The sequence below is a fragment of the Glycine soja genome, chromosome 1 (genome assembly GCF_004193775.1).
Source record: "Glycine soja cultivar W05 chromosome 1, ASM419377v2, whole genome shotgun sequence".
Taxonomy (NCBI): domain Eukaryota; kingdom Viridiplantae; phylum Streptophyta; class Magnoliopsida; order Fabales; family Fabaceae; genus Glycine; species Glycine soja.
In genome coordinates, this window is record NC_041002.1 from 48,435,655 (window position 1) to 48,450,723 (window position 15,069).

General features: G+C 37.3%; 1 protein-coding gene across 1 annotated transcript; it reads right to left on the bottom strand.

Moving 5' to 3' along the window:
* Nucleotides 1-5,865: 5,865 nt before the first annotated feature.
* Nucleotides 5,866-15,069, bottom strand: LOC114417871 (peptidyl-prolyl cis-trans isomerase CYP18-1-like). The gene is made up of 5 exons (XM_028382911.1): nt 14,872-15,069; nt 14,688-14,762; nt 13,707-13,868; nt 6,478-6,636; nt 5,866-6,253 (listed from the first exon to the last, which is right to left on the bottom strand). Exons 1-5 carry the CDS (start codon nt 14,872-14,874, stop codon nt 6,170-6,172), a joined length of 483 nt encoding a protein of 160 aa, XP_028238712.1. The 5' UTR covers nt 14,875-15,069; the 3' UTR covers nt 5,866-6,169.

A 15,069-nucleotide genomic window follows, 5' to 3' on the forward strand; every position in this document is an offset into this window, starting at 1 on the left:
AACAGCAGTATTTGAATGTCATGTCTGACAAAGCTTTTAAAGACGATTCTTTTCTATTAACCGTCTTTGAATGTGATGTTCGATAAGGCTTTTCAGGACGATTCTTTTCTATTAACCATTTTTGAATGTGATATCTACAAAATTTTTAAGAACGGTTATTTGCTATTAACCGTCTTTAAATGTAATGTTTAACAAACTTTCAAAGACGATTATTTACTATTAATCATCTTTAAATGTCATGTCAACAAAGCTTTTAAGGATGGTTATTTACTATTAACTGTCTTTAAATGTGATGTCTGACAAACTTTCAAAGACGATTATTTGTTATTAACCGTCTTTGAATGTGATGTCTGACAAACTTTCAAAGACGGTTATTTGCTATTAACCGTCTTTAAATGTCATGTCTACAAAGCTTTTAAGGACGGTTATTTGTTACTAACAGTCTTTAAACGCATTATTTCTAAGACAGTTTTTAAGGAATATAGCTACCTTTGTGTACTGGCATGATGGTGTTTCCTTCGAAATCAATTAGACTAAAATTTCCAACTCAACAATGTATGGCTTTCTGCATATATAGGTGTTTAAGGTAAAAGCTTAAAGAAAAAACCATCAGATCTAAAGAAGACTCATTAGACATTTTACAACTTAAGGATGAACAGCCTAAATAAAGAGCTTAAAGCACCAAACATCAGCATTAAAAGAACCTTAAAAGAAGCTTAAAAGGATGAACAACCTCTGTTGACTAACTGCTTTCTTCCAAGTAATGAGCCTAAAAGAAGCTTAAAAACACTAAGTAAGTAACTCACTAACTTGCTTTCTTCATGAACTGGCAGTTCCAACTAGGAAGTTCGAGTTGGGACTTCGTCCACATCAATGGAAGAAGAGGTTGAAAAGGCTAGGGCTTCAACAACGGGTTCAATGCGAAATTAGAAATGAGAAATCAGAATTTTTTACGTGAAATCAGAAGTGTGTTGCTTGAACAGGGTAGGGCTTGAACAGGGGTAGGGCTCGAACAAGACGAATAACAAATAGCTAGGGCTTCAATGCGAAATCAGAAGTGAGCGACCTACACGCGGGTTCTCGCTTTTGTCCTTTTTTTCCTCCAATTACGACGGGTTTTTACTAATACCCGTCGTTAATTTTTTTTCATATAACATTCTAAGGCGGTTTTCAATAACCGCCTTAGAAGGTGTGTTGTAAAATGAATTTTCAGCAGAATAATTACAAAAATGCCACCGCACAGCTTTTTAAAACGATTCCTTCTACAACCGTCGTAGATTAGGTGTTGTAAAAAGTCTTTATTTTAGTAGTGAATAATCCAGGTAGAACCATTTTTTGATAATAGGAATTTATTTTCTAAGCATTAGCCAAAGGATGATATATCTTTTTCAAATAAAATATATTTTTTAAAGAAATTACCTATCTATTTTTAAATACTTAAATATAAGAGAGTCTTATTTAATATATCATCCTGAACACCAGTCCTAGCGAAGGATCCACAACCTACTAGTCTCAATTGTTGTGGCACAACAACACCAGTCCTAGCGAAGGATCCACAACCTACTAGTCTCAATTGTTGTGGCACAACAACTCATAGTTTGAGATTCATTTAGTTATTAAGGCTCGATCCCACAACCAGATGGTCCAATCTCAAATAATGAATAAGAACCAACATTTTATTTTGCAATATTTTTTTTTTGTTGGAAATGTATATATGCAAAGGCACCACGTACAACAAGGAGAGAAATCTCAACTATGTTGACATCTTACCTCTTACCAATCATATGCAACATACCAGAATACTATTTCAATAAAAGAGAAAACAAAAACAAACTATAACATGAGGTAACCAAACCAAAAACCCAAAAAGATGATTAACAGAACATATACCGAGGGAGATGAAACTCTACAAAATGGAGGCAGCGAATTCCACCAACAAAAAAGATGATGATTAATTTATCTCCCAGAATTAATTCGACTTAATTTGTTTTGGATTGATTTGCTTTTAGTTGGTTAAAAATATTTTTAAAAGCCAAATTAAATCAATCTAATTAATTTAATTAGTTTAATTTTTCACTGCAAATTATATCCGAAGTCCCTAATATTTGTGGCTAATCTTATACACTAGTGAAATACTCTTAGTTAGCTAGTGTGCATGCATATAATTAGTAACTACGGTTCAAGTGAGTTGCAAATAAAATGTTAGATTGAGTACACAAAAAAGTTAAAATTATTAATGAAGCACTGATTTTTTTTTTAACTGTCCACCATATTTAAGCCCATCCTTAGCAACCATCTATATTGGCTGTCATAACAAAATTGAGCATGAAGTGAACAAGATGTACAGATTTAACGTGTGTTTTGATTAAACAATTTAATTATGTAATTAAGTATATATTGAACAAAATCTTGTGTCGATAAATATCTCAATAAGACCTTAAAAGATAAGACAATAAGAAAGTAAGATGGTTTAATGACTCATTTAGTTTATATATATAGTTATACAAACTTTACTTTTTAATTCTATACTTAAAAATCATTCATTTTAATTCATACACATATTATATTTAATCTATTTTAGTCTTTACATATACTTTTTTTAATTTTTGTAGTCTCTATCATCTAAATTATTGGGACAAAAAAGATTATAAAAATATGTATAAACATTAAAAGAGATGATTTTTGAGTATAGGAACTAAAAACTAAAAGTAATATATAACTATAAGGACCAAAAATAAGTAATTAAAGTTAATTAAGTTTATCCAATAAGTTACAATTAGCTTTGTAGAAATTAAATGAAGTGTACAAGTTTATTTTAACTTATGTAAGAAAGTTTAATTTTTCTTTTATATAATTTAAAGTATTATATTGAGTTTAACCCACCAAAAGAAAAAAATTAATACATTTGTGGTCACTCATTTTAGGGATAAACTTTCTTCACTAAAATCTTTTTCTTGAATTATTGTATTACATGCATGGATCGGGATGCATGCATGTTAATCAACTATTATCTGACTGAAGCTAAATTGTTGCAGTGGTTTCACATGCACTATCGAAGTATCGACTGCTAGCTCATGCACCTCGATCTCACCATCAATCTTGTGGTCCACCTCAACAACACAATTTTCCCTTCATTTCAAATAAGAAATTTATGATCTTTGTCTATGCCACTCAATTATCCACTGCCATTGATTGTTTTCGAAATTGGTACACATCATCCTCATCATCATGACTTAACTTTCTTTGTCTATTAACATGACCACATGATATTTGATATGATTTTATTTTATTTTGGAGCAAGACTTGGTATCCACACTATCGATTTGGGGAAAAGAACTTTCAGTGAAACTCTTGGTGGACTCCTCATACAATGTAGGATAGATAAATCTAAACTTACACTCCGTTTAAAAGTGAATTGGGATGGAGAGAGGGGGGAAAAGATAGTAATATATGTAATAAGTATTATATATTGAGAGAACAAGAGAAAGATAAGAAAATGGGTGAAAATGAAATGAATAAGAAAATTGATGTATGCTTATAATAAATCATGTAGGTAAGAGATTTGATTTCTCTAAAGTGAGTAATTCACTTTATTGAAGGCAAAGTAAACCATTTAAGTTATTAATAAGAAAACCATTTAAGTTAACAATAGTTGATATTTTAACGCGTTAATGATATGTAATATTGATTGTTAATTTTTTCATCAACTACTAAGATTATTTACTTTATTTTTTTAATATAGATTGTTCACATTAGAGGAACAAGACGGTGAATCTTTTAAATGAGTATTTGTAGAAATTTTATTCGAACCTTGATGTAATTCACTATATATTTTCATCTCCTTCCATCTCAGCGTGATAATCATGACAATTTTTAAGCAAGTGCAATTATAGCTCTGCATGAATTTTTACCAAAAGATACTGGGACAGGAATCTCATGCAGTACAGGGAAAAGATTAATCTCAGCATGATCATCATGACAATTTTAAAAAAAGGTCGCACACAAGTTGAGTATTACATATATTTTTACAATAATTTATAGATATGTAATTCCATTTACAATAATGTTAATTTCATATTTTCTTTATTTCAGTACTATATAGTCTGATCTCTTTATTATAGTAATTTTATTTTAGTAAGACGAGGATAAAGTTTAAAATCCATTAGCACACAATATAATATAGTATAAGAGAATATGATAAAGATAAGATAGAATATTGATAAGTGTTAACCATACGAACAGACAAAAAGCTATAGATCCATTTTTTGTGACTTGTGAGCATAACCATAGGAACAGCTGATAATATAAATAAATGTTATTCATAAGAGGGCAAGATTGTCAGGCAGACAAGAAAGATAACGGATTAAGATCAACACACTCCAAAAGGAAAAAAACTTCTCACTAATAATGATTACATTCCAAATTAGGCTATTGTTTCTTGCATGTAAGGAGATAGCCCATCAAGCAACAATAAGAATTAGGCTATTGTTTCTTGCACCTCCAAGTTGCTTCCTGCACTCCTTTTTTAGCTACCAGAATGACCAATCCAAAATATAAAATTACATTCCAAATTGATTACAGATTTTGACTTCCAGAGTGGTCAATCTGGAAAGTAAGAAAAACATTCCGAAAAAGGTGCAGGAAGTAACTTGAGGTGTAAACAACAACCTAAGCCCTAGGAGAATAAGCCCAATAAAGAATGAGCTTGTACCAAGCAGCAATCATATCAAGCAACCCAATAAGAAAGGCAAGAGAGGCAAGGGGGAAGCTGATTTTTTTTTATCCATAGGAATCAAAGACAGGTACCAGAAGATTTATAACACTCACGCCTCGTTCAACCGAGCTAGACCCCTTGGTGCGAGAGGAGAGCTGTTATTCTCAACCGATACCACTAAGTTCACCTTTTTTTTTTAATTTTCTTTTATCAAAGATATTACCATTGTGTATCTTAAATTCTTTGTCAAAATACACAACGAAAACATATTCAAATCAAGGATATTTTTATAAGGGTGTCATAGGATGATCTAGTAGTTGGGGTGAGAGACATAAGGGTTGGAGTGATAAAGATATCATGAATTCAAATCTTTCCACTAACATAACATACTAGTTACTAACATTTGACTGAGAAAAAAACATATTTTTATAAAATAAAATAAAACATATTTAACAATAACAGTGACAGGGAGAGAACACTTCCCGGGCAAGAGGGAGCTGGTGGGTATAGGCCTAACTCATAGGAATGACAGTAACAAAGGCACACTCATCCAAGAATTGATGAAGGATGGAGCAAAAATTAAGAGGATAAAACCAACCAAAGGACCAGTAAAAAATGTCAGTTCTAGAATGGCATGACTAGATGCATGGATGGAGAGATAATGGGTCAAGGTGTAATAGAAAAAGGTCAAAGAGAAAGAGGATGTTTACCTAGTTCAGAGCTAATTCAGTCAATAAAAAATAAGAAGGGCTGAAGCATAAGGCACAGACAGAAGAATAGCACCATTCAAGTGGCAAAAAAGGTTGACACAAAAATTGGGAGTGATTAAGAGGAAAGACAAAGGAAACAATAATCATTCATCAAGGAGATAAGAGGATCTACTGCAGCAGACGGAAAATAGAAGGAGATCAACAATTCAATATCGGATAGTGAAAATTGGATATAATGGAGAATATCTAGAGGACATATAAAGCTATAAATATAAAGAAAACCAGCAGTCAAAAAATAATAATGAAGAAAGCCAGGTACAATTCGTTTCAGGCCATCGATCATGTACCTTTTGACATGAAAGCTTTTCAGCCTTATCAAGCTTAAAGGTTAAGAAGATAACAAACCACCAATTAAAATTGTATATAGTAAATGGCAACATATGACACCAATTAAAGGTATACGCTTGGCATTAAAAAATTTCACAATGCCAACACCAAGATCTCTCACACCATAAAATTTAGCCACTTGAACTAATCCATAAAGATGTGTTTATCGTATTCCATGCATATCTCACAAATCAATATACACTTTACTACTTGATCAATCAAAATGCTTCTTTGAATCAGTAGGTACGAACAAGTACTCAAATTAGTACATAAGAACTCACTTTCTCCTCCCCTTTAAGCTAGATCACTTGGAAAACAAAAAGTTAAATTTTACATAAAAAACTGTTGAGACAAAAGGCTAACCAGCAAGTGGATTAGCATGTATTGTTACACGATTGAGCCTTATCTCTGCAAGCGGTCGGTCCCCTGCCCCTGTTTGTGTCTGCACAACAAAGTACTATATTATTTATTATTTTCTATGGTTAGACACACACACACACATTCTCCAAAGGGGCCGCATGAATATGACACCAAAATCAAATGCATATCATAGTTGAGTTGCCAAACCAAGCCTAGAACCATAAAAGTTGAGGCTCACCTTGCGCTGCAACCCAATTTTTTTAAAAGAGACAAAACAATTTTGATAATTACAGAAGAATAAAATACCTTCTCCATGAGATCAAGAACTTCAAATCCATGAATTACTTTGCCAAACACGGTGTATAGCCCATTTAAATGAGGCTGCTTTGCATAAGTCAAGAAAAATTGGCTTCCATTAGTATTTGGACCACTATTGGCCATTGCTAATATTCCTCTTGCATTGTGCTGAAACATACAAAAGGGAAACCTATTAACTACCACAATCATCGGATGAAGAAAAATAAAAAATGACAATAATTATTGCTCCATAAAGCACATCAAAATGAAAACTCCCACTATTCTTATGTCATGACAGCCCACAGCTCACCACTACCATCATAAACCAAATGATAAATTAATCACATTTGATCAGATACAAAAATGTAACAGCTTAAAGATAATTATATTTCAAAACAATAAAATTGACTTTAATCAACCAGAGAAAGAATTGACCAATCAAGACATACATAAATAAATAAAATGAAGTTTTTAGCATGCTAAGGACAATCAGTTAGGTTATGATTAAAATGATACTTAGTTAAATATTGTAAAATTTCCATAAAATTAAAACGTTAGATGCAAGAAATAACTCTTCTTTCAGTTATAGAGATTGCTTAGTGCATTCTTCTTTTCAGATATACGAATAACTCTCAAACATAATGAAATATCTTGGAGTAACTTTGAGAGAGAATGAGTGAGAGAGAGAGAGACCTAAACAGAGAGAGAGAGCCTGAGAGGGGGTGGGAGAGAGTTAGGAGTAGCAAGGAAAGGAAAGAGCGCAACATAGAGAGAGTGATAGGAGATCCCCATCGGAGCCAGCAACGGAACACATGTGGACAACACTACACCATAACCAACTGGAGGGATCGGACTGAAATCACCTCCTACTACTTCACAAGATTCTCTGACGAAGTAACAGAGCAGGAATTGTGGAAATATTTCAAGAAGTAAGGAGATGTTAGGGAGATATTCATCTCCAAACAAAGGAACAGGAATGGCAGGAGATTTGGTTTCGCCAGATTCAAGGGGGTAGAAGACGAACGTATGCTTCAGAAACAACTGGATAGCATCATCGTAGGGGGCCTGAAGCTATATGTGAACCTCCCACGTTACGAAAGACTGAGGGGTGGACAACTGAAACCAAGAGGGAGAAGACAGGAACAATGGCACGGGAAGCGCCCAATAAACCTTAACCTCATGCACAGAGGGGACACGACAAAGAAATTGTCGTATGCAGAAGCGGTGACTGGAAGAAGCAATATGGATGGATCAACAGCGATCCACATCAAGCCAACAGAAAGAACTCTGAAATGGTTGAAGGATGCGTGGGTTGGCAGGTTATCGAACCCAACTATGTTCGATAAGGCGGAAGACGAGTTGAGGTGGGACTATGGACTGGATACTTCAATCACGTATCTGGGGGACGACATGATAATAATAATTGGAATGAATGATGAAAGAGCTGATCAATTGATGAAGGAACTAAACCAAAGAAAGCCCCCTTTGTTGTATTCCCTGTAGAAATGGTCACCGAATCTGCGCCCTGGAAACAGATTAGCCTAGGTTCAATGTTGGGGAATCCCGGCCATAATCTGGGATGAGGAGGCAATCAAAAAGATTTTGGGGATAATGGGGGATGTACTGGAGTTTGACGGCGAAGTGGAGGAACGAAGAAGGATGGACAGGGCTAGGGTGCTTCTCAAAACACCATGGAAGCCATTTATTCACCATACTGTCAAAGTGCATGTAGGCTCCGAAGTATATGAAGTCTCAATCTTAGAAGAAAGTGGCCCAACTGATGACCTGTGGAACAGAATGAGGAGGAGTGGCCTGATGTCGTCGGAGGAAATATTTTCGGAGTGCAGCTTTATGGAATCCCCGATACCGGAGAAAGCACGGCCATTGGCATTGGCGGATGGCACAAGGGAGGATGAGGAGCAGCCAAATGCCATGATCCAGAGACCGACGGCAACATCCGCGGATGGTACGAGGGAGGAAGAGGAGCAGCCAAACCCCACGGCGTCATTCGCGCACGACGATGGTACCAAAGGTCGAGCAAAGCCCCGAGTGGACATGCACAGACATGGCGACGAAGTTGACGGACTTGAAGCTCATCGGAAGGACTTGCATGCACTTGCCGTTGAGAACGCCGGATGTAAATCGCCTTTACCCAAAGGTCACAGCGAATCGAGAGAACCAACGGATAAAGACAATACATGGAGGATCAAGGGGGTGAGTCTGAAAAGTAGCACTTCAGAAGGAATTGGGACCAGTGCCGCAAAACGGGAGGCGGGAATACCAAAGGAGCGTGAACTGCCATTGCCATACGAGGTAAGGCACACAGACAAATCAGAGGTTGTCGGGACAGGGAGGCAAACAGCGGACCACAGCAGAAGCATCGAAAAGGAAGGTGAAAAAGAAGGAAGCAAGAGAAATAAGGATATCAAGGACAGCTGGGGGCAGAGTGAGTCTCGGGAGCAGCATGGGGTTAATTTAATCTCAAATGAAATGGGCCCTAACACATACACCCCCCCCCCCCCCCCACAAGCCCAACAACACAATCTGCCAACACACATAAACAGCACATAGACATGAATACCCCTTGGCTGGTTTATTCTCGAAATAGGAGGTGCAAAAGGCAAGATAAGGAGAATACAATAGACACAACTAAAAAGAAATCACCAGAAAATAATACCTGTAGGTGACAGCAAAAGAGCAATCAGATTAAAGAACAGCAAAGCACAGGCAGAACTCAAATGATACCACAGAACAAAGACACGAATGACTTTAGAGGTAGTTATGAGAAACAAAATAATGGGGGGTACACAGAAATAGGAGAAAAGGAGAGGCAGGAAGCAGAAATCATATGGGAATTAGCAAAAAAAATGGGGGTGAATGAAGAGGAAGGAAACGGGCAGATGGTAGAAAGGCTCATGTCAATGGAAGAAAGAGACAAGAAGGAGGCAGAGAGAGTGGGGTGCATAAATTACCCCTCATGAACATCATCACATACAATGTGAGGGGTCTAGGGAAGGGGGTAAAAGGGGCAGCTATAAGAAGGTTAATTGTAAAGGAGAAGGCAGATATGATTTGCATCCAGGAGACCAAGAAGGAGATTATAGAGAAAACAGCATGTCAAGCATTATGGGGAGATCCAATGGTGTCGAGGGAGGTGCTGCCAGCAGCCAATTCAGCGGGAGGAATACTATGTATGTGGTCAGACGAAAAGTTCAAGTTAGAAAGCAAAGTCAGTGGTAATGGGTTCATAAGGTTGACAGGGCAATGGGCTAAGGAAGCAGTGCAGATCCACATTGTTGTTGTATATTCACCATGTGATATACAAAACAAAAGAATACTTTAGAATGCTATTAAACAAGTGAAATCAGCAATCAATGGGGGCTTATGGTGTATTACGGGGGACTTCAACAATATCAGAGACCCTTCGGAAAGGATAGGAGTTGGCCAAAGGTCGATAGGAGAGAGTAGCATAAAAGAGTTTAATGAGTGGATAGATGACTTGGAGGCGGTGGAAGCGCCTTGGACTGGCAGTAATTATACGTGGTATTGAGCCAATGGATCAGCAAAGAGCAAGTTAGATCGTTTCCTTGTGTCTCCTGATTGGCTCACAAGATGGCCAGCAAGCTTACAGCAACCCCTGAAGAGAGGATCACTGTCCTGTGTTACTCCGATCTAAGTTCGCTGATTGGGGCCCTAAGCCATTTCGAATCCTTGATTGTTGGTTGTCGGATAAATCTTTTAAGTCAACAGTGAAGGATTGTTGGCAGTCACACCAGCAAATTGGATGGGGCGGATTTGTGCTAAAAGAAAAATTAAAGAGATTGAAGACAAGGTTAAAAAGGTGGAATAGAGAGCAGTTTAGGGATACCTTTAAGAGATACAAAGAGGTTGAGGACGAATTGAATAGTTTGGAAGCAAGCTTATCCCATAGACAGCTAAGTGACCGGGAGATGTCACTCCGGAGACAGCTCCAAGAAGACTTGTGGGTAGCTGCACAACATCATGAATCTTTGCTTCGTCAGAAGTCGAGAGCAAGATGGGTCAAGGAGGGAGATTCTAATTCCCATTATTTTCATTTGCTAGTAAATGCAAGAAGAAGAGATAATTCTCTGCAAGGTTTATGGATTGATGGAGCTTGGGTTGAAGATCCGCCAAGGGTAAAGGAGACAGGAAGACAATTTTTCATCTGCAGATTCCAAAAAGTGGTTCACAATAGACCCCTCCTAGATGGGGTAGAATTTCAGTCATTAGATCAGTACCACAATAACTTGCTGAGTGGGAGATTTACGGAGGAAGAGATTAGGGAGGCAGTATGGGGCTGTGGGGGTGAGAAGAGTCCGGGCCCAGATGGAATAAATTTCAAATTCATCAAGGCATTCTGGAACTTGGTGAAATCAGATGTGCTTCGATTCATGGATGAATTTTACGTTAATGGCACCTTCCCAAGGGGAAGTAACGCATCTTTCATTGTTTTAATTCCCAAGATGTCTAATCCGCAGTCGCTGGATGAGTATAGGCCGATCTCCCTAATTGGCTGCATGTACAAGATAGTGGCCAAAGTGCTAGCCAACAGATTGAAGAAGGTCATGCCATTTATAATACATGAGACCCAATCTGCATTTATAGAAGGGAGGCATTTGATACAAAGTGCAATGATAGCTAACGAAGTGGTGGATGAGGCAAGGAGAAATCAGTAACCGTGTTTAGTCTTCAAAATAGACTATGAGAAGGCCTATGATTCGGTCTCATGGGATTTCTTGATCTATATGTTAAGGAGGTTGGGTTTCTGTGCTAAATGGATCAAGTGGATAGAAGGATGTTTAAAATCTGCTACCGTATCAATACTGATAAATGGTAGCCCCTCGGCGGAATTCTCTCCACAGAGAGGCCTAAGGCAAGGTGACCCACTAGCACCTTTCCTATTTAATATAGTGGCAGAGGCACTTAATGGACTCGTGAGAGAGGCTGTCAAGAGAAATCTGTACCGAGGCTTTTCAGTGGGATCAAACAGAGTGGAGGTTAGCATCCTCCAATACGCAGACGACACAATTTTCTTTGGGGAAGCGTCTCAGGGGAATGTCAGGGCGATTAAATCAATCTTGCGGATATTTGAACTTGCATCGGGTCTCAAGATTAATTTTGCAAAAAGTGGTTTTGGTGCATTTGGAATGTCGGAAAGATGGAAGTCTGATGCAGCCAGCTGGTTGAATTGTAGCTTGTTGTCCTTCCCTTTTGTCTATTTAGGTATACCTATTGGGGCAAATCCGAGGCGGGTTCAGATGTGGGATCCTATCATCAAAAAGTGTGAAAGGGCATTATCTAAGTGGAAACAAAGACACCTATCCTTTGGGGGGAGAGTCACCCTTATCCAATCAGTCCTAAATTCTATTCCTATTTACTTTTTATCTTTTTTCAGGATTCCCAAGAAGGTACAGGATAAGCTACGTAGCTTGCACCGCAGATTTTTGTGGGGGGGAGGCCCAGACAAAAAACAAAATATCATGGATTAAATGGGAGATAGTATGCAGATCAAAAGACAAAGGAGGCTTGGGCATCAAGGACATAAATACTTTCAACATTGCCCTACTTGGTAAGTGGAGGTGGAACTTATTCCAGCATTAAGGGCAGCTGTGGGCAAGAGTCTTGCAATCCAAATATGGAGGGTGGAGGGGTCTAGAAGAAGAACCTGGCAGCAATAAAGATTCATTGTGGTGGAGGGACCTAAAGCTAATCTTTCAAGCCTCACATCAGGGCGAGCAGCTCCAAAAAGGAACCATGTGGAAGGTAGGGAGAGAGGATAGGGTTAAATTTTGGGAAGACGAATGGATACAAGGTGAGGCCTCATTAATCACAAAGTATCCAAGACTGTATGTAGTCTCCCAACAACAGAATCAGACAATACAGCAGTTGGGAGAATTCAAGGATAATGTATGGGAATGGAACTTGTCATGGAGGAGGCCGTTGTTTGATAATGAGATAACGATGGCTTCAAATTTCCTAACGAACATTGGGACGGATACAATTCAGAGAAACAGAAAGGATGAGTGGGTGTGGAAGGAGGATCAAAGCGGAAAATTCACAGTGCAGTCAGCTTATAAATTATTGACAAGGGAAGCAGTTGAGGGGGAAAGGGATCGAGCATATGAGGAGCTGTGGAATTTAAAGGTGCCAAGCAAAGTTGCAGTTTTTGCTTGGAGGCTTCTTAGAGATAGACTGCCTACTAAAGTTAATTTGTACAGGAGACAAGTAGAGGTTGCGGATAGGAGCTGTCCATTTTGTGGAAATATGGAAGAGGATGCAGGGCATTTATTTTTTCAATGTAGCAAAATCCTCCCCTTGTGGTGGGAAACACTATCTTGGCTGAATATTTCAGCAGCTCTACCGATTGACCCAAAGCAACATTTTCTCCAACATGGTTCCATAATGGTTGGTGGCACAAGGATTAATAGATGGAAGTGCTGGTGGCTTGCTGTAACTTGGACAATATGGCAGAAAAGAAATAAGATCATCTTCAACAATGAGTCCTTGGACAGCAACAAACTGATTGATGATGCGTCTTTTCTTTTGTGGACATGGTTATCAAATCTGGAGAAAGGCTTTGCAGAACACTTCAATCAATGGTCTACTATTATCAGACAGGGCTTTTTGTACTAGTATCTTAATCTGGAGAAAGGCTTTTTGTACTAGCAATTCATTTTAATTATGGCAGGGTGTAGCCTTTTTGGTTCCTAATCAGACTCTATTTTAGTCTGATCTGGAACCAGATTATGGCCATCCAACTAATTGTATCTCAACTACCTCTGGTACTTTTCTCATATATATGAATATAATTATATTTGCTGAGCAAAAAACAATCTTGGAGTAACTTTAAAAGCCATTTTTCAGCACACAAATATGTTTTTCAAATGCATCATCTTGATAACAGTATATCCCAATTGTGCTCTTCATTTTAAGGCATGCTAACAAAAGTGGTATTCATCACATTGAAACCATGTGCCATTTCTATGCTCAAATTCTGATATTGGCATAGAGAAGCAAAACAATCATATTAGCCCCTTTTCAGAAGAACCAAAATATACTACTTTTTATACTATGTCCTGTAATATTTTATTTTTAATATACATCAAGCATGAAATAGAAATCATATGCTATGTTCTGCCTCTTCCAACATATCTATGGAATGCTGCCTAACAGAACACATGACCTCAAAGACATGGATTCATTGTGGATGAACTCACCTTCAGAGATTCTCTTATCTCATCGTTAAATTTCTTGCCCCATATACTGGTTCCCCCTTTGCCAGTTCCAGTTGGATCTCCACCTTGAATCATAAAACCCTTAATGTTGCGGTGAAATATAGTCCCATCATAGTAACCACTTGCACATAGCGCTAAAAAATTCTGGATTGAAACACATTCACACACAAGATAATTTAACTGTTAGTTACACCCCCCTTCAATACAGAAAAACCAAATGTAAAACCTCAGATAAAGGACAAGAATGACAACGTTTAACCATTATTAAGCTAAACCAGATATTCATGTTATCAGCCAATCAGAAACATTGGATGAAAATCAGATATTAAGGTAAATTCAACTTAAAATACAAACTCTACAATCTTCATCTCACGGTTTCGATTCATAACTGTATGAATGCAAACAATCTATTTCCACCAATAAAATTGGGCAACTGATGCAATGGCTTTGTTCACGGATAAAACATAGAAACAGTTTACTAGGTACTTTCAGTGCATGTTTGGATTCAAGTTAAAACATCCAAACCATGTTGAAATAGTAGCTAACATAATTTCAGGTAAATAATCACATGTTTAGTACTAGGAATTGATTTTGAGTTAACTTCAGGTAGCTTTTGAGTTGAATAAAAAAAATTATAATGATTTTTTCTATTAACTCATTTTTAAAATAACATAAATCATATCACTCCAAAATCAATTTTGCAACTGCTCGTCCAAACACACCCGTAGTTTTCTTCTCCCATCAAAATTGAAATTACAGACAGCTAATAAAATTAGGATTAAAATTCCGAAATTTCGCGTCTAAGTTTTGTGGTTTGTTCTCACAAACATCACTCGGCTTAGACTTTTGAGTCTTTTTTTTTTTTTTCCTCAAAGCAATTCATATTTCATAATTTTGAAAAATAAAAAAGAGAGCAATTATTCTGCCAAAATTAATAAAGACGGTAAAATTGAAATGAAGTACCTCGGAGGTTTTAGGGACCTCGTCGCAGAAGATTTCACACTTGATGTCGCCTAGGTTTGTGTGCAGAGTCACCGACTGAAAACGAAAACCAGAGCAGAGTCAGTTACAAGAAATTAATAGAATTAACGCATACACACACAAAGTGTGTGAGTGAATGAGATTGAATCGGTGATATGCCACTAACCATTTTTTGATTTTGATTCGAAGGAGTGAGTTCTCAGTTGCAACCTTTGATTTTGTGACGAGCAAGGCTTGCTAGATTCTTCTCTAGACAGAGAAATAAAAGATCGTTTTGTGTTGTGTTATTTGGGTTCGGCTTTTGAATATGCACTTTTGCAGTGCTAACCAATAAATATAGACGAATGAAAACACTGTCTCCCAC

Coding starts and splice junctions, on each gene's coding strand:
- LOC114417871 (XM_028382911.1), bottom strand. Junction 6,637..13,706: donor AGATAAGAGAATCTCTGAAG/GTGAGTTCATCC, acceptor TGTATGTTTCAG/CACAATGCAAGAGGAATATT. Junction 6,254..6,477: donor TTCTTGATCTCATGGAGAAG/GTATTTTATTCT, acceptor TTTGTTGTGCAG/ACACAAACAGGGGCAGGGGA.